The sequence below is a fragment of the Hipposideros armiger genome, unplaced genomic scaffold (genome assembly GCF_001890085.2).
Source record: "Hipposideros armiger isolate ML-2016 unplaced genomic scaffold, ASM189008v1 scaffold_647, whole genome shotgun sequence".
NCBI classification, from domain to species: Eukaryota; Metazoa; Chordata; class Mammalia; order Chiroptera; family Hipposideridae; genus Hipposideros; species Hipposideros armiger.
Window position 1 is genome coordinate 59,003 of NW_017731997.1, and position 18,650 is coordinate 77,652.

The following is an 18,650-nucleotide window of genomic DNA, read 5'->3' on the forward strand; positions in this document are numbered from 1 at the left end:
TCTGAAGTGTACCTGGCGTATAAGACGACCCCCCACTTGGAGGCATATTTTTCAGGGCCAAAAAATCGTCTTATACGCCGGCAAATACGGTACTTCATCTGTAAAATGATTCACCATAACCTCCTCATAGGCATGTCCGTGGCACTTCTGTGTGGGTACCAGATGTAAAGTGCCTGGCACATAATTATTGAGTACCTAGCTCTTAACCAAACTACCCAGGCACACATCTATGCAGGCCAGTAGCACTAGACCAGTGGTTCTCAACCAGAGGCAATTCTGCGCCCCAGGGGACTTGCCAATAGCTAGAGACATTTTTGGTTGTCACAACTTGGGATGCTACTGGCATCTAGTGTGCTGAGATCAGGGATACTGCTAAACATCCTATAGTGCACAGGACAGTGCCCCCAAACAACGAATTATGTGGCCCAAATAGTCAATACTGAGTCTGACAAATGCTGCAGGAAGTGTTTCCTGAGAGCATACCAAGGCTTATGCATTTCATAGAAGTACTCACAGACAACCCTGAGAGGTGGGGACAATTATGAGTATCTTACAAATGAAGAATCTGAAATGCACAAAGGGCAAGTGATTTGTCTCAGGTCACATCCCTGCTAAGAGGTGGATCTAGGATTATGTCTCTTCAAGGCTCTGATCTTTCCACCAAATTATACTGCCCCTGGATACTAGAGGAAACACTGGCTTAGTAATCAGAACACCTAGGTTTCAGTTCAACTTGACCTTGAGCAAATCACTGTCCTCCCTGTATTTGTCTCCCTTGGAAAAGAGAGGATGGGTATCTGTTTCATACATAAGAGGCTTCTGATCCAGTCAGACCTCCCTTCGTAACAAGATCGACTAGAAGTAGCTTAATTTAGGGGATAGAGCACCTGGCCTGCAATCAGGCCCTTTGCCAGTCAGATGGTTTGTGGCAGGTGAATTCCCACTACAGGCCTGTTTCCCATCTGTGAAGTGAGGGTTGGACAGGCAGGCTCCAAGTTCTCCCGCTGCAAAGTTCCATGATTGTACATCATCCTCAAATTATTCTGTAACTTGCACATTTATGAAGAGTTTAAAATTAATTGGTTTTTAAAAGTGCTTATTTACATTTGACTAGCCTTCCATAAATAAGATTATAGAGCATAAATCTGAATGTGTGTGTGTATATATATATATATATATATGTATGTATAAAGCACCCATTTGCACGAATTCTAATTTCTCATCTACTTTGGGCTAACTCGATTAGATAAATAATTCAGTTTTATTTACTGAAATCACTTTTGTGTAGGCAGAGACCATACAGTGTAGTGGGGAGGACAGAGGTTTGGGTCAATATGCAGATTCTAGCTCTGATACTTAAGAACTGCTCATCTTTAAGTTGCTTAAACTTTAGATTTGCTCGTTGGTAAAATGAGAATAATAGCACCTCCTGAGCAGTTTCAAGGTCTGAAAATGGCCTCTAAAAGGGCATCGCAGCACAGTGGCACATGGCAGGCCCCCAACAAATACACGACCAGGTTATTAAAAGCAGAGAGCTCACATCAGTCTGATAATGTACAACCGAAATTACGCAAAGAAACGCTTAACTACAAGGTGGGCTCACAGAAGGCAACTACCTGTACAATCGCTTTGCACATTATTAGAGTTATCCAGAGAGCTTTAAAATCCCCGACACCCGGCCACACGCCAGACCGTAACCAGAACCTCCAGGTGGGAACCAGGTGATCCCAATGTACAGCCAAGGGTAAGCTCTCCTGCCTCGCAGCCCAGCCTTTCTAGGTCTGCTCTCAGAATCCACATCTCCTGGCTTAAACGCTGGGTCCCAAGCTCCAGGGGTAGGCCTGGGAGTCATTAGGGCTTGGCATATGCATTAATTAGGCAACCTGATGGTGTGTGCGTGGTGATGGGGTTACTCTAGCAGTAACAGCAGTGGCAATAACAAGCTACTGGGCATCTGCGTGGCAGGTGGAACAACTGGCCTAGACAGAACTGCAGTGCACTAGGAATCAGCCTAGGACCCTGGCCGCAGGGAGCTGACCATCAACTACATGAGGCAGGCCCACCAAACAAGGACCTGTATGCCCCAAACAAGGAGGAATGCTATCAGGGCCGAACAGGAGTGCCAGGGAGCCAGAGGGAAAGCCACTTCCAGGAGCTGTCAGGCATGTTTTCCAGGAGATGGTGGCTTTGAGCTTGCCCTTGATAAATTCTTGTTAGATTTGGGCACGTCGAGACCCTGATCTGGTGAGTAGGAGCAATGGAAGCAGGCGGCCCTGCAGTGATGGCTCAAGTCTGCTCCTAGTTTTCCCATAATTCAGGCAGAGACCTTAATAGTCACCCCTGTTGTGGCTCTTGGATCCGACCCTGCACTGAGGACAAGGTCACCATGGCACTTGAAGCCTGCTATCCCTGATACTTGTGGAGAGAAATGGCTTAGAGCACTTTCCCAGCCACCCATTTTTTTTTCGTTCGGAGTGTAGTGTAGACATGGTAGAAAAAGAAGTCTCAAGACTGGAAGCCACTACACTATTTAGATGGCAGGTGTCACCGTCGTTTCAAAAGAACATGCAAGGCTCATCCCAATAGTTTGACTTTATTCAATTGATCCAACATGATCTCAGTGCAGAGCCACCTAAATAGAGCCAGGTCTCTGGAGGTGGTTTTGGGGCCATTCGATGATTATTTCAACTTTCTGTGTAGCTTAGACTAAGGAGGGTCAGGAACCAGGTCTGTCATGAACCGCTCATGGAAACAGCCCGCGACAGACGGCTGTTAACTTTACAGATCTAGTTCCATCTTCTCATGGCGCAGATGGGGGACTGAGGCCCCAGCAGGCAGAGGACATGTCCCAGTGGAGGAGGCTGGTGGGCCTGCTCCCAGGCCGTATGCAGCAGCTGGTATGTGGTCGGGCTGTCAGAGCTCGGAGGGCCCCGACCATCAGCCACTCCCACACTACACATGGGAAGTGACTCCTGAGGGCCACGACGAGAACTCTGCTCTTTCTTGCTTCTCTGACTCCTAACAGAAGCTTCCACACTGGAATATAAAAGAAATGAGTATGTGGCAGCATGGCCAGCCCAGAGAAAGGGGCCAAGTTAACAACTTTAAAAACAAATACTTTGAACAAATGACTGGATAAAAACTGGTTTCCCTAACATTGGTTTCTCACCTTCCATGAGCTGCTATTTCTGGACCAGGTGCAGAAAGGAGTGAAGGAAAAGGCAGCATCAGAATGAACTCCAAGGCTGAGGGATGGGGCAGGGGTGGGCTGGGGGCATCTAGACAACCTGCACTTGGCTCAGTAATTCCATGACGCCTTCTTTGGTGAGGAAGGTCACCTCACCGGTGTGCTGGCACCAAACCTCAAAATGGGCAGGGTCCTCCAGGGCCCTCTTGCCAGTGATGATCACAAAGGGGTAGCCAAATTTGTGGGTGTCTTTCAGTCTGTTTCCAATGGTCAGGTGGGTCCTGTCATCCAGCAGGACCTCCCCTCGCAGCTGCGGCACCGCCTCTGTGATGTGGTCGTACAGGTGCTCCGTGAGCTCTGTGGCCGCTGCCTCCTTACTGCCCTTCTTCGGGGGGATGAGGCAGACTTGGTAAGGGGCCAGAAGGCCAGGCCAGCGAATGCAGTCTTCTGTAGAGAGCACCTCGATGGCAGCAGCCAAGATCCGAGTCACACCCAAGCCATAGCACCCCATTTCAGCCAGGGATGGTTTGCCGTGGATGTTGATAAACTGGGCATTGAAAATGGAGGAGTACTTGGTGCCCAGGTAAAACGTATGCCCCAACTCAATGCCTTTGGTTTCGGTCAGTGGTCCCTGGCAAGCAGGACAGTTCCTTTGTGACAAGTCTAGTGTCTCCATGTTGGCTGAGAAGCTGCAGCTGTGACAGACTACGAACCGGTCCTCTCCAACATCCACTGGTAGCTGGAACTCATGCGACATCGTGCCCCCAATGCTACCCACGTCTGCCTGAACCTTGACACACCGCAGCCCCAGCCTGTCAAACAGGCTGGCGTAGGCATCACACACCAGGCTGTAGGTCTGCCGGGCAGCCTCTGGGGAAGAGTCAAAGGTGTACATGTCCTTCATGTAAAACTCTCGGCCACGGAGAAGACCAAAGCGGGGCCTGGGCTCGTCGCGAAACTTCCTTGTCACCTGGTACAGCAGGAACGGAAGCTGCCTGTAGGAAAGTGTCTTCTGGGAAGCGACCAGGGCTGTGATGGCTTCCTCGTGAGTTGGTCCTAAGCAGTATTCCTTGCCGTGTCTATCTCTAAGTCTTAGCAGCTCCTTGCCCATCAAGTCCCACCGGTTGGTGGCTCGCCAGAGCTCTGCTGGGCTGAGACTGGGCATGTTGACCTTCTGGCCCCCAATGGCCTGCATCTCCTGGTCTATCACCCGCACCAGCTTCTCCATGGCACGGACGGTGTAAGGCAGGAGGTGGTAACAGCCAGAGCTTGCTGGGTGGATCAGGCCCACCTGTAGCATCAGCCGCTGGCTCTTACAGGTCAGGTCTCCAGATCTGCCCTCCAGGGAGAGCACCTGGTCTTCCCGAAGGTTCTGGGGCTGGAACACTCGGGACAGCACCAAGCGCTTCCCTCTCCCTGGGGCACAGTGGTGAAACCTGCAGGGAACATACCCGGAGAGCTGGTGGCTGCAGGTGGCCAGCGCTCTGAATCTTGTCAGCAGCCCTTCCATGGCACCCCAGCACAGAGAAGCACTTGTGCCTGGAGAAAAATGAGTCGTGCACAAGTGAGTGTTAACTGTGTTCTGACCCCATGAAGCAGCCAGCTCAGTCGGGTCTCCAACAAACTTCTAAGACAACCACTGATTCTGCAGATGCAAATCCTTTCATTTCTGATTTGCTAGCAGATCCAAGTACTACTTCTCTTACTTCTCACTGCCGTGTAAAAAGTTAAAAAAAATCAGTATTTTTCCACTTACAAAAGAATATCACAGCATTCTGTGGAGAGACACAAATGGGTGGTGATTGCACAGGCTCTGGAACCAGGCAGCCTGGATTCCAGGTGAGCTGCCCGCTGATGGCACCCTGTGTAGCTTGGGACATGTGACTTAACCCCTCTGTACTTAGTTTCTTCATCTCTAAAATAGTAAAACGATAGGATCTACCTTGTAGGTTTATTGTAGGAATTTAGAAGAGTTATACAAAGTTATTAGGACAGTATCTGGCACATTCTATGAGCTCAATTGATGTCTGCTATTGTTATTACAGAAAACTGGGAAAAAACAAATAAAAAAGAAAAGGAAAGCAATTATAATTCCTCGGCCCAGAGACAACTGCACCTGACGAGCTCCTGTTTCTTTTGCCAGCCCTGTGCTTTGCTCACCCTGCTTAAATATTGTGTGCATCTTCCCTCCTCCTTCCCTCTCCCTCTCCCTCTCCCTCTCCCTCTCTTTCTCACACACACACACATGCACGCACACACGCACGCCCCCTGGTCAGGCCACATGCTAATGACTCCGAGACATCTCCACTTTGTGTGTGTCTCTCAAGCTTCAGACCTACCTATCCAACTGCCTCCTGGAGGGCACTCTGCACTTCAAACTTAGCACCCTCACCCCAAACCCGCCCCCCTCCAGTGCTGCCTGTCACTGAATGGCACTGCAAGCCACCCTTTGCCCAAACCAGAAACCTGGGTTCATCTCTGTCCCCCATGCCCCACATCCACCAACCCTCTCAGCCCTGTCATTCACACCTCTTCACTTGCTGTTCAGTCTGTCCCTTCTTTCCACCTCCACAGCCTCCACCCAGGTCCAGGCCACCACCATCTCACCTGGATACTGCCAACAGCCTCCTCACTGGGCTCCCCGCTTCCATCCCCTCCCTCCTCCAATCCACCCTCCATGCTGCAGCTACAGGGGCACTTCCAAAACACAGATGGTAACAGTTTTTCTTGCTTAATGTCCTCCAACAGCTTCTTGCTACCCTTAGAATTAAGTCTAAGCTTCTGACCTTCACGGTGCCCATGGCCCCACGTGAGCTGGCTGCTGGTCCCCTCTGGCCTCATCTAACTACATTGCCCTCTCCGTGTTCCAGCTGTACCCTGCTCCCTTTTCAACACACTGTCCCCTTTGCATACCAACATCTACCCATCCTCCAGGCCTCAGGGTTACCATCCTGTCCTCCAGGAGGCCTTCCTTGTCCCACTTCCCAGACCCCAGCGTCTCTTGCAGCAGTCCATGTGTCTCCAATCAAACACCAATCACTCTTTGGAATTATTGCTCACTGGGCTGTCCATCTTCCCCCAGGCACTCTGCTCTGTGCGGGCCACATCTAACCTGCTCTCCACTCAGCACACACAGTAGGGGCTTACTAGATATTGTCTGATGCATAAGCACGTAGGCTTCTCTATTTTACTAAATATTCACACATTTCTAATGGCAGTACATTTCACTGATTGACTATATTAAGAACAATGCTCTTATTACCAGAGAGTTGTTGGTTTTCTCTTTTACACATAATCTACAAAGAACAGAAAGCTATATATATATATATATATTTGGGAGAGGATTTCCAGGAATGGAATTACTGAGTCAAAGGGTATAAACTTTCAAGGTTCTTGATTTATATTGTCAAATTTAGCGAGCACCTCTGATTTTCAGCATATTCCATGGAGCAAAGCTCCCCTGCAGTATGCTGAGAATCGGTTACTGATTTCTCTCAGCTCTACGAAGCTGGAATCCCCAGCCGATCACCCCTAGCTTTCAGCCTCAAGTCTTCCAGCTGGTCCACTCCAACCTCAGGCAGTTTCATCCATTTCCCCTGTGCACTGTACAAATGTTATCATTTCCTGTGTGGCCTATGACCTAAAAAAGGTTGGGAGGCACTGCTACAGCATCCTAGTGTGACTGTATGGAGAAGTGTGGGCCCTGGAGACAAGGCACATGTGGTTTACACCTGCCTCTAGTTACTTGAGGTCCCACCTCAGGCCGGTGGCCCAAGCCAGAAATGCCTTCACCTTTGGCTCTTCCTAAAGCAAATGAATCTTTCTCCACGATTACTCTCAGGTCCACCGCCTTATTTCTGTCCCTTACTGCCTCAACCTTGAGTTAGCCCCTCAGTACCACTTGCCACATTACAGGAGACCAGTGGTTTTGAAACTTAAGTGACCATCAGAATCACCTGGTGGGCTTGTTACAACACTGATTGTGGGGCCTCATCCCCGCTAATTCTGATTCAGTAGGTCTGGGGTACCGGCAGAAAACCTGTATTTCTTACAAGTTCCCAGGGACCACACTGGGAACACCACTGCAGAAGCCTAACTGTTCACCCACTCTGATTTAGACCGTAAACTCCGTGCAGGCAGGAACCATGTTTATTTTACTCCAAGTTGTATCTCTGCAGCATCCAGAAGGGTGCCTGGACACAGCAGACACTCAATAAATGTCTACCAGTGAATAAGCTGAATGATTCTGAACCCGGCTGTCCAGTCTCCAGATTACAGATATTTTGATCCGATCGCTCTCCTGTTTATAATCCACTAATGGCTCCCCATAATTTTCTCGGAATGGTACCAAAGCCTCTTCATATTTTTATCCCAACATACCGCTTTTAGCTTCTTATCCTATCATTCCCCTAACATGCCCCAAATTGCTCATCATTCCCGGAACAGGCAAACTTCTCGCCCAGCAACTCCATCATTTGGAGGTTCACTTATTGCAAGAAGCCTTCTCCAACACCTCCAAACAGAGATAGTCACTCTCTTCTCTGTGTTCCCGCTGCAAACACCTCTTTATAGCATACTGTACTGGAATAATTTCCAAACATGTTTCTGAGAAACTGCTGTGTGCCAGGCATTGGGAGTGAACACTGTTTCACGCCCCATTCCCCGTTAAACTATGAGTTCATGAGGTTTTCTGCATTTTTTAGATTTCAGGGCCTAGGACAATGCCTAAAGGCTATTATTGTTTGTTGATCAAAAGTATTAGCAAATGAAGAGCAAAGTGAAGGGGTCCAATGGGAAACTATCTGGGTAATTTAAATAAGAGCCTTAACCCCCCTGTCCCCAGCCCCAAATGTGTGCCCGTGCTCAGACCCCTCAGCTTACGCCAACAGGAGAACAATTATCTCAATTTTTCCACAGACAATACCATGAAAGCAATATAGTAACTAATGTGTCCTGCACCTCAGACTCTGGAAAAGAGACTCTGAGTCATTCACTCATTCAGTAAATTTTTATAAAGCACCTAGTCTGTCCTTCCAGCACATGCCTTTTTTTAAGGTTCTTTTAAAACAGTACAATGGCCATGCAATCCAAGCAGGGAGCTGTGCATAAAGTGCTTGTACCAGGGCTCAGTATATAGTGTTTGCTATTATCATTATGTCCAACTCACAGAAAAGGGAGGCTTAGAGATGTGAAGTCACTGTGTCATGCGACATGACAGAGCACAGGGCCATAACTGTAGGCTAAGTCCCTGCTTCCAATTCCCACGAAGCCTCTATCACGGACCATGCTGCAAAAAACAGCAGTGGAACTCTAGACCTAGTTCTAAGAACTGGCTCGGTCTTCACTGGCTGGATCAAATGAGTTTTCCGACTTCAGTTTTCCCATTTGTAAAATGGTCAAGTTGTCTCAGCCACCAGGTGATCCTTGAGGGTCTATCCAGGGCTGGCACTTCTAGGAACACCTGCACCGCAACAACCAGAAGTAGACAAGGGAGGAAGTCCTGCCCTCAAGTTTTTCACGGAGGAAACTGAGACTAGAAGAGTGCTCTCCAAAAGTTTAAATGACTGTGACACCGTCCAAACCCAAGGACGGGCTGCACATGGGAAAGCGGACATCAGGGTCCTGGGTCTCCGCGCCCAGAATCCACTCTTGGCCCCACCGCCCCCTTCCCGTTCCTCAACCCTCTCTGTCACCCACGCTCACCAATTGCTGATCCAGCCAACGCAGCCCCGGGGACCGCCATGCGGGGCAAACGCGCCTGCGCCAGGGGCGTGTCCACTAAAGATCCGCCCCTTGCCCTTCTAGCCAATCACAAAGCCGCGCTCACGGGGTAGTCGCCAGTGAGAAGTGTTCCGGAAGCCTAGCCAAGGAGAGAGAACCCGGCTCTCTCCAAGATCACAGATTGGCCGGGGCAGCAATGAGTAAATCAACGTTCCGGAAGTGTCCTCTAGGATTTAGGGAGGTGTAACTCTATGATCGAAGACGATTTTCCGGGTTTTGAGTCTAGTGTTCCCTCCCACTGCCAGGGCCCGCCCCACTCTCGGAATAGGAGAGCAGCTGGCTTCCGTGTAACCATGACAACAGTGGGCCATACAGTTGCGAATCTGCCCTATTATTTTACAGGTTTTCAATTTAAATAAATTTAAAAAGTTTAAACAATTGGAAAAAATCACCTTTATTACAAAGCCCAACACCGCCTTTAAGCCACTAAGTAACACACTCACAAAATATTTTTTGAGCTGCAACCATGTCAACCACTGTTGTAGAAACTGGGAATAGTGAACAAAACAGACAAACAAAATTCCCTGTAGTTAATGTAGCTCATATTCTAGTCAATAAACCAATACAGTGAAGCGTAAGGGGAGGCCAAAGAACTCAGTAATCAAGAGAAGTGGTATTTTAATGTAATTAATTTTAAAAATTAAGGCAAAAATCCATGGTGAACAAATTATCAAAATTTTATATAAAGACAGGATCCACCAGTCAGATGTTGTTAAATATTATGGAGAAAAATTAATTGGGGAAGGGGACAGATTGGAGGTCAAGTGGTTGCAATTTAAAATAGGATGATCAGGAAAGCCTTATTGAGAAGGTGACATTTTAGCAAAGGCCTGAATTGATGACAGAGCCTTGCAGATATCTGGGGGAAGAATGTTGCAGACATTGAGAACAACAAGTGCAAATGTGCTGAGGCAGGAGCTGCATATCACATAACTTGACTTGAGTAATAACAGCTCTAGTTTATTGAGTGGTTAAAATGTACCAGACCCAGTGCAATGCACTGGTCATTCTGATAGTGACCCCAAGAATCTCTCAGCCTACCCAGGATCTGCCGGGAACAACGTGGTGTAATCAGTGGTGTAATGGGGGCTGAGTAACTTCTGGTGGGAGTGTCGAGAAGGAGGACTTCACTGAGGAGGTGAGCTTGGAGCTGAGCCTGAAGGATGCGTGGGTTTGCCAGGACAAGAATGGCAATGGGAGTGATGGAGAATATCCAGGCAGTGGGACAAGACAGTCACAGGCATGGAATCAGAAATGATGAGTGGGTATGAGGGAAGCATGAGGTGTGGTAGGGTTTATATCGTCTCTTCCCACCACTCTTCACACAGTGCTTGACTCACAGGCCAAATGCGGTTCTCAACCTTGACTACACTGGAATTACCATATGCCCCCCCAGCCCTAGCCCTGAAATGCTGGTTATTGATCTGGGTAGACCTGGGCATCAGTACTTTATAGTCCCTCGGATGATCCTAATGTGTGGCCTGGGTGGATCTGCTGGCCTTGAGGAAAAGCGCTAGAAAATCTGGTGGACGGATGGGGGAGATGGTGGATGCGTGTTATCATCGCAGTCTTACATTTGAGGAAATACACCTTGGATGGACCACACAATTGCTATCTGCCCAACCAGCTAGTTGGCCGGGCAGAGCTGGGCTGGACCTGAGTGCTTTTGCTCTAAGAGTGTGGCTCAGCCTCTGCAGCCCAGCACTGTGGTGGGGGCTTTCCCCAAGGTGTGCAGTCCCAAAGGTTTTACTGAGACAATATTCCCCACGCTTCTTCCTTCGAGGGAGGAGGTGTGTATAATCTTCAGTATATTTCGGGCTCCAAAGCAGCCTTATAGTTCTGCCTGCTCCCCATGCACATTATTACATCCCTTCCAATCCTGGAAAAGCCAACATCCGTCCTCTGCACCCTGAGGTGTTAATTATTTCTCAATTAGCAGTTCCCAAGCTGTAGTGCATAGTGGTGTGGAGAGTCCTAATGACTTGCTGTGTTTATACACCCCACATCTTCAGAACACTTTACCAATGGTAACTAATTAATGCTCACGACCCCCTTGGGAGGCAGGCTGAGAACTGCTGCATTTACTTCGAGTTTGCAGGAGGCTCTATAGCCTGGAGCTGCAGAGCCTGCTCAAGCCAGCCATGGATGGTCAGAGTAGATTTGCTCCCCACTGAAAAAGGCCAAGGTGGTGGAGACCCAAAATCTAGCCCTATCACTACTAGTGACTTCCTGTGTGTCATGTCAATCAATCAATTGATCCGTCATTTATTGGCTGCGTTTACAGAGCTCATTCATGGTTAAAACCCCACAAATTCCCTAAAACAGAGAAAAAAAAATCCCACAGAACAAATCATTCATTCATTGTCATTCAAAACAAAAGGACCCCAGACCTGCCGTTAGTGGTTTCCATTGGCCTCTGGCCAGATGGGGAGCCCCTGGGGCAGGCACAGGTTTTGCTCTTTTCTATACTTTGAGCACAGAGCCTGAACCAGATGGGGATTAGCAAAAGGTTTTGCTTTTGTGTTTGTTGTTTTACTATATCAATCAATAAATGAACGGATGGTTTGTCTCTCCCTCAAGTCAGAGCTCTTCCAAGGACACACGGAGTCATTCCTGCATCCAGAGCCATGGCCTGGCACAGAAAGGGGCTCTGAGTGTGTGTTGAATGAACAAACGAAGGCAGATTTAATGGTGAACTCCCTGACCTCAAGTTGCTCATAACCTCCTGGAGAAGCTCCCTCTCAAAGGGGGAGTCTCAGCAGCCTGAGGCAAGAAGCTGTGAAGAGGGGAAAGCAAGATGCCGGAGGGAGCAGCATTGCAAGGATGGGGGTGGTGGGATCAAGGAAGGCTTCTTGAAGGAGGGGACATGGAACTGGACTTTAAAGGATAATGAGGATAATGAGGAGCTTCCCAGGCTGAACAGGGGGCGATAGAAAGACACGCTAGTCAGAGGGGGCAGTAAGTCACGATTAGCTGTAAGGAAGAAGGTTTAAAGATACTTCTAGATCACAAATACTCCCATGTGTCGTGCAAGCACCACAGGAAAGGCAGTGGACGCCAGTGTGGCAGGGCCTGCTGGACCAGGCTGCGTGTTTCTCTTCATCTGTGAGCCTGGTGAAACCTTTTCTCTGAAAAATGATACTCCCCTCCCCACACAACATACACACATCTGTTTTGAGGCTTAGCCTAAAGCAACTCTTTTTCTGAGAGAAATCCCTGGACATTTTGCATTCCACTGTACAGCATATATTTATTATAATTGGCAAACAAGTATAATTGCCACTCCAGGAAGGTGGCCACCTCCTCTGCTGAGGACACTGGCTAGTGTGAGAAGGAGGCCTGTGGGCAACAGAAGGGTTTTACACCAGGGATGGTCAACTGTGTTTCTTTGCCTGAGTGAGGTGTGGACTGAGGTGAGAGGAAGGAGATGGAGAGAGGCCAGGTGAGAAACTCCTACAATGGCCCAGACTGGGGCAGTGGGTAGTAGAGGAGGGGACAGACTCCAGAGAACCATCAGGACAGTTCATCTGATGGACTCCTGAGCCCACCCCCGCCCATTAGCCCAACGTGCTCCAGATAGGCTAGGCTGGAAATGGGAGGACAGCCTTGAATTGGATCCTACCCAGCCACTTCCTAGATATGTAACCTTGGGCCAGTTACTTCCTCATATCTTCATCAGTAAGACAGGAGTCATAATACCACGACATAGGGGTGTTCTGTGGGTTCAATGAGAAATGTAATTGAAAGCATATGACCCATCCCTTAGCCCATTCTGATTTGGGAACTGCACGACTCCCCTTGCACACCGTAAGAAGAGAACCATCATTTTGCTGCTGCCTCTATTTCCAAAGAACTCCCCACTCTGCCACTGTGTGGCATGCCAATCCACTTCCATCTTCATGGGCCTCTTCTCCTTGGGCCCAGAGAGTACCATTTGTTTCTTGGTTCAGTGCCTAAGTCTAAGATGATAGAGATCAGAAAGGGGCTGGGAAGGTAGGCCCCATAGAGTTGTGATGAAGATGCAAGGAGTTGGTCCATGTGAGGGGCTCAGCATATGCCTGGCACAGAGTAGGTGATGCAGGACACACAAAAAAATTCCTCTTCATCCTTATAGACTGGGAGCTCTCAGAGGGGAGGGCCCCTGTCCTGTTCATCTCTAGCCTTGCCATAATAAATCTGTTTACTGTGTAAAAAGATTTTGCACATAGTAAACCTCAATTTCACCTAGTAAATACCGATACTTAAGTGCTGAATTAATGTCTTTCTAAATAATTCCCTCCATTCTTAAGAATGCCCTGCTAAAAATGCAACCAAACAAAACCTCAGTGGTAGTTAATCCATCAATCAACAATTTCTTTTTCAAGTACTTGCTTTGGGTTAGCTCTGCAGAACACTAGCAGAGCCCGAAGAAATCTGTGGCACAGCATAGGTGCCCTGGGACAAAGGGAATGATCAAAGGTCTGTGAGTTCTGGGTGTGACTCCAGCAGTTTATCTGGTCACTCTCATCTGGAAGGGTGATGGAAACTGAGTTCCTTTCAAGACGCCTTTACTTTTTCTCTTTGGTACAGGATTTGGGTGAGGTGCGAGTAGAAGAGGTAGAGTTCATGCCTTCCAAGGCTGGTGAGTTAGAGGGAGGAATACAGCATTTGGATCCAGACAGACCTGGGTTTGCCTTCCAGCTGTAGCACTTACTGGCTGTGTGACCTGAGCCAAGGGACTTGACCTGTCTGGTCTTTGACTCTACTACAGTGAGGTCACTAACCTTGAAATGCTGTGAAGAGCAAGCAAACAACATTACAGAATAACTTTGTAAACTGCAAGTTCTGTGTACATATTAGTAATAGAAATATATTCAGATCATTCTTTTGTGAGATTAAGTGTGTAATGAGATAATGACTTTTAAGTAATTAAATGAGAGTATGTATGTAAAGAACTTGAAGGGCGCCTGGTACTTAGTGCTAAATATAGAATTAACTTTGTTAATGCTCCAGCACAGCCCTTGCATCTGCTGTTCCTCCACCCAGCAGCTCTTTTCCACCACATCCACATGGCTCAATTGTCACCTATTTTTCATAGCAATCCCCAGTCCAATCCTCCCCAGCCCCAACACTCTTGATCTTCCCTGCTTTATTTTTCTCCATAGCATTTATCGCCACTTAACATACTAAATATCTTACCTAGTTTTTGGTTTATTTGGTCTACATCTTAGCTGTAGAGGGCGCAGTGTCACTGGCCCATGTGGGATCCAAACTGGCGGTCCTGCTGCTCAGAGCTCACAGTCCCAAGCCAACTCCTAACCAACGAATCACTCGGCCAGCCCAAGGTTAAAAGTTTTTATAGTAAAAAGTACATTCTTGAGAATTACCTGTCCTGCATTCATAGCCCTAGGGTTGGTCCAGGATGACTGTCAGTCAGATGTCAGGGGTCTGGATAATGGATGTCAGGTGGTCTGGATATGTGAGTCCTTCAGGGAGTAATCAGAGGGTTACCTGAAGGTCTGATGTATGTCCAGATGTATATCCAGGCATTTACACAGGACTGGAAAGTCCAAAAGGTTTAAGTTCCTAAGCTAGTTAAGTGGCTCAATTTTATGTATACCCTATCTTCACTCTTTCCTCATACTTACTAAATATAACAAATAGACCATGATGTATTGTATTAGAGGTACAAAGAAACAGAGTCCTCCTGTTTGGATAAATTAGGACTTCAAGGGTGTCTAACGTTGGCTTCCCTAGAAGCAGCCCCCGAATCAGTCTAAGACAAGCAGTTTATTAGGGAGGTGGTCTCAGGAATCACTGTTAGGGGAGTGGGGAAATGAGTGAGGGAAGGGTGGGAATGAATACAGGGTGTGACGATGACTGAGCAGGTTACTCCTATGGGCAACAGGCCTCAATCCCAATGGGACCTCAGAAGGAATAAGGAATGTGCCTCAGAATTATCCTATCCCCACCCCTCTCCATGAGGCTTGGGTATTCTCCAATTTCCTGTCCCCATCAGTTGAGGGCTGCTCCCAGGGGTGTCAACTATCCAGTGCTTCCAGTCAGGTAGAGAGTGGCAGGTGCTTGCAGGAGGATGACTTCAGCGGGTACCTGGTAGGTGAGGGGCGAAGGGACATGGGCATGTGCTGAAGTGCTACTCGAGCTGGCCTCACAGGATAAACTTCCGTCTTGTTTAAGATACTGTTTTCAGGCCTTTGGTGCCCAACGCTAAGGCTAATCCTAACTGGGACTCCGCTAATCGCACTTGCAGCAGACAGAGCATTTTCTGTCCCTTTACCCAGTTAGAAAACCCTCTGGAAAGGACCCTGATTGGCCCAACTTGAGTCATATGTCAGCTCTTGTGGTCAGAGGGCAGGGTATTATGACTGGCAGCCCTTCCACCGCCTGGCAGAGTGGAAAGGGGGCTATTCCTAGCCCAGGAAGAAGAGGTGTGCTATTCCCAGCAGGGAGGGGCTCTGGGCAGAGGAAACAATAGATCTCCACCATAAATATAGAGGTACTTTTGTTTGTTTCTTTTACTCTGTGGATGACAAATAAAATTCACAGAGGAGCTGCAGTTTAATGGAAGAATTTACATGCCAAAATTGAACAAAAGCTATTGCCCGGTTTGTAAACATAAACATGGAAAATGCATTTAGTTTTTTTTTTAAGTGTTCAGTTTATAGACCAACATGTGTGATAGGAGAGAAAGTAATCATCTAAACCCCAAATAGTTAAGAAGCCATTCATTAGTACTCTTTTGCCTGCCTGCTGTTCAAGGCAGTGTGGAGGGACTTTAGGAAAGTTATTGAGCCTTTTCAAGACTCCGTTTCCTCATCGGTAAATTGGAGACAATGCTGATTATAGCTCATGGACTTGTGAGGATTAAATGGGGGTGAGGTGGGTGAAATACATGCCACAGTTACGGGCCCATGGCAAGTTCTCAGTAAATAGTTGCGATAGTGATGATGATGCCCATGGTTTTCTTTTATTTCCCTGCTTAAATTGTTCTTTTGTGGCCACCTAGAGGCCAGCTGAAGCTTTGCCACAGCTCCACTGTTTTTGCTCACCACTGCTTGCCAAGAATACCCCCTCCTTCTCTCCTCATCAAAATTAGAGGGGCCGGCCAGGTGGTACAGTTGGTTAGAACGCAAGCTCTGAGCAACAGGGTCACTGGTTCGATTCCCACACGGGCCAGTGAGTGGCGCCCTCAGCAACTAGATTGAAGACAATGACTTGAGCTGAGCTGCTGCTCAGCTGCTGCTCAGCTGCTGGTGGGCGGCTGGATGGCTCAGTTGGTTGGAGTGCATGCTCTTAACAACAAGGTTGCCGGTTTGATTCCTGCATGGGATGGTGGGCTGCGGCCCCTTCTCCCTCCCCTCCCCCCAAAACACACAACTAGATTGAAAGTGGCGACTGGACTTGGAACTGAGCTGCACCCTCCACAACTAAGATTGAAGGACAACAACTTGACTTGGAGCTGACGGGTCCTGGAAAAACACAATGTTCCCTTCCCCAATTCCCCAATAAAATCATAAAAAAAAAAAAAATCAGAGCCGTCCTATTCCAAGCCGACCTGGGTGGCGGGAAAGACGCTCCAGGCAGGTGGAGTAGAGGGAGCCAAGGCAGGAAGCAGGAAGTGAGGGCTGGGCAGAGCCCATGTGATGTGCAGCCTGGAGCGGCTGCCTGTAGGGAGGAGCTGGGGGAGGAAACAGCTGGCTGTGTCCCTAACCCCATTAATACGCCTTGACAGGAACTCCAGCCCCTTGGTGCTGGGGAGGGTTTCTCACTGGAAACATGTCTGCCGTGCTGGGGCTCTGCTTCCATCTGCTCATTTCACCGCTGAGTTGTGAAGTGCTAAATGTCATTATCCTCCCCTTCCTTAAACAAGAAGAAAGTTAACAGCCTGAGAAAAGGAGATATTTCACTTCATTTGGCATCCAGCCACCATCATCCACACAGGGTGCTCCCCTGGGGCCTGATTAGGGACGGGGGAAGCCCTGTTCTGTTCTGCTTTCAACTGCAAGCAGCCCCTCTGTGCAGGTTCCTGGGTGGGCGCCAGCAGCTGGAAGCCAGGCCAGAGCTCAGCCTGGCTGTTGGTGGAGTAGCCGGCCACCTTCTGAACAACTCCAGCACTGTACTAGGGGCCACCACAGAAAGAGAGGATGGGGCCAGGAGAAAGTGACTTGTTCAAGGTCACCATGACCATTAGGATCTGTTCTGTGTGATCCCAGGTGCTGAACTTGAATCAGGAGAGAGAAACCACAGAAAAAAAAGGATTTTGACTCAATAGAAGGACAAGGTCAGAAGACAGACTGGTTGAAAATGAATTGATTGCCTCAAGAGGACCCGAGCTGCCTGTCTGTCAAAGGTGTGCAAATGGTTCAGGACACTCATTGTTGAGAGAAGTCCTGCGTTAGATAGAGAAGCTGGAAGAGGTGATGACTAAGGTTCTTTCCAACTGAGATTCTAGAAACCTGTAACTGAAAAATCCTACCTGTTTTCATGATCTTTAACACGCCTTACTTATGCTGGCTAAACATGAGCTTCTGGTTGCCTGATGTTGGCTGCTAGATGCAGAGAAAGGAGTGGGCAGGCAGCCTGAGGTGTGATTTATCTTCATTACTCTGATTATGGGGTCACTGAGGCTTTTACTCTGCAGTGTTCCCCTAAGGATTCCTGCTGCTTTAGCTGTGTGACAGACAGTTGTTCTCCCAGCTGCCCAGTGGGCAGGGGTGTTCCACAGGGCTCAACATTGTAATTAAATAAAGATCAGCCACACACCTGCCTCCCCCTACCAGCCAGAGCCACAGTCCTGGGGGACTGCCAGGACTGCCCTCAGCAGTGGCTTACTAGGGTGAGGCAGCCAAGGGCCATGTTCTGAGCCCCAGGGGCAGCCATCCTCTCCTCCCCACTGGGCTGGGGAAAGGCCACTAACAGAATGGATATAACTGGTGTGAAGGGTGAGGGGTAGCCAGCTTTGCCAGCCAAAACCTTCCATAGCTTCCCATTCGTCTCTTCAAGTCCCCACAATGGGCTCACAAGACCCTGCATAACCTGCTCTGTAGGATCTGGCCTGTGGGCTCCCTGAAGGCAAGGGCAGGTCTATTTTGTTCTCCACTGGAGCCCCCGAGCTTGGCACTATGCTTGGCACTCAACCAGTGCTCAGTAAGGCCTGTAGTCTTCCTGGACTTGACAGAAGTAAATTTGACAAAGGAGGCAGCCCTGAAAGAGCAGAGACACTGGCCCACAGATCTGGAGGTGGGGTTCGAGTTTGCATCTGTCATTGAGTCATTGCTTAACCTTGGTCAAATCTCTGCGCTGTCTCAGCTTCCCATTTTGGGTCTCAGTTTCCCAATTGCAGAATTGGAGAACTGGCCTAAGGCTAGAGAAGAAACGAAAGTCCATGCTTTCTGGTTGAGCTTTAGACCTCAGGGTCCTTAGGCTGCAGACCTGGCCCCAACCTCAGCCCTGTGAACTGGGATGGAGTCACCTGTTTGGGACTAAGGTAGCCAGTTCACTCAGTTCAACAATCCAAACTGAGCCTGTCTTGTGTGCCAAGCTCAGTGCAGAGCCTTGGAGCTGAATTAGTTGAGGTTCCTGCTGTAAAGAACCCAGAGTTGGGGTGGGGGTGGGCAACAGACATGATTAAAGGAGAAGTAATAAATGCAACGCAATGGGACACAACACGCTGAGAGCTCTC

General features: G+C 48.6%; 1 protein-coding gene across 5 annotated transcripts in view; it reads right to left on the reverse strand.

The window, feature by feature from the left end:
• PARS2 (prolyl-tRNA synthetase 2, mitochondrial) overlaps positions 1 to 8,957 on the reverse strand; it is a 26,260-nt gene extending 17,303 nt beyond the window's left edge. For 2 of the 5 annotated variants that reach the window (XR_002122069.1, XR_002122072.1), the window contains exons 1-2: positions 8,891 to 8,953; positions 3,170 to 4,726 (exon numbers count right to left, since the gene is read on the reverse strand). Coding sequence is in view for 2 of the 5 variants with exons in the window: in XM_019625982.1 (XP_019481527.1) it covers positions 3,279 to 4,726; positions 8,891 to 8,930 (1,488 nt within the window). In the remaining 3 variants the exon portion in view is untranslated. Of the gene's footprint in view, positions 1 to 1,201; positions 4,900 to 8,890 lie in introns of those variants that run through there. The other 3 variants (XR_002122070.1, XM_019625983.1, XM_019625982.1) reach the window with 3 other exon arrangements.
• Positions 8,958 to 18,650: the final 9,693 nt, after the last annotated feature.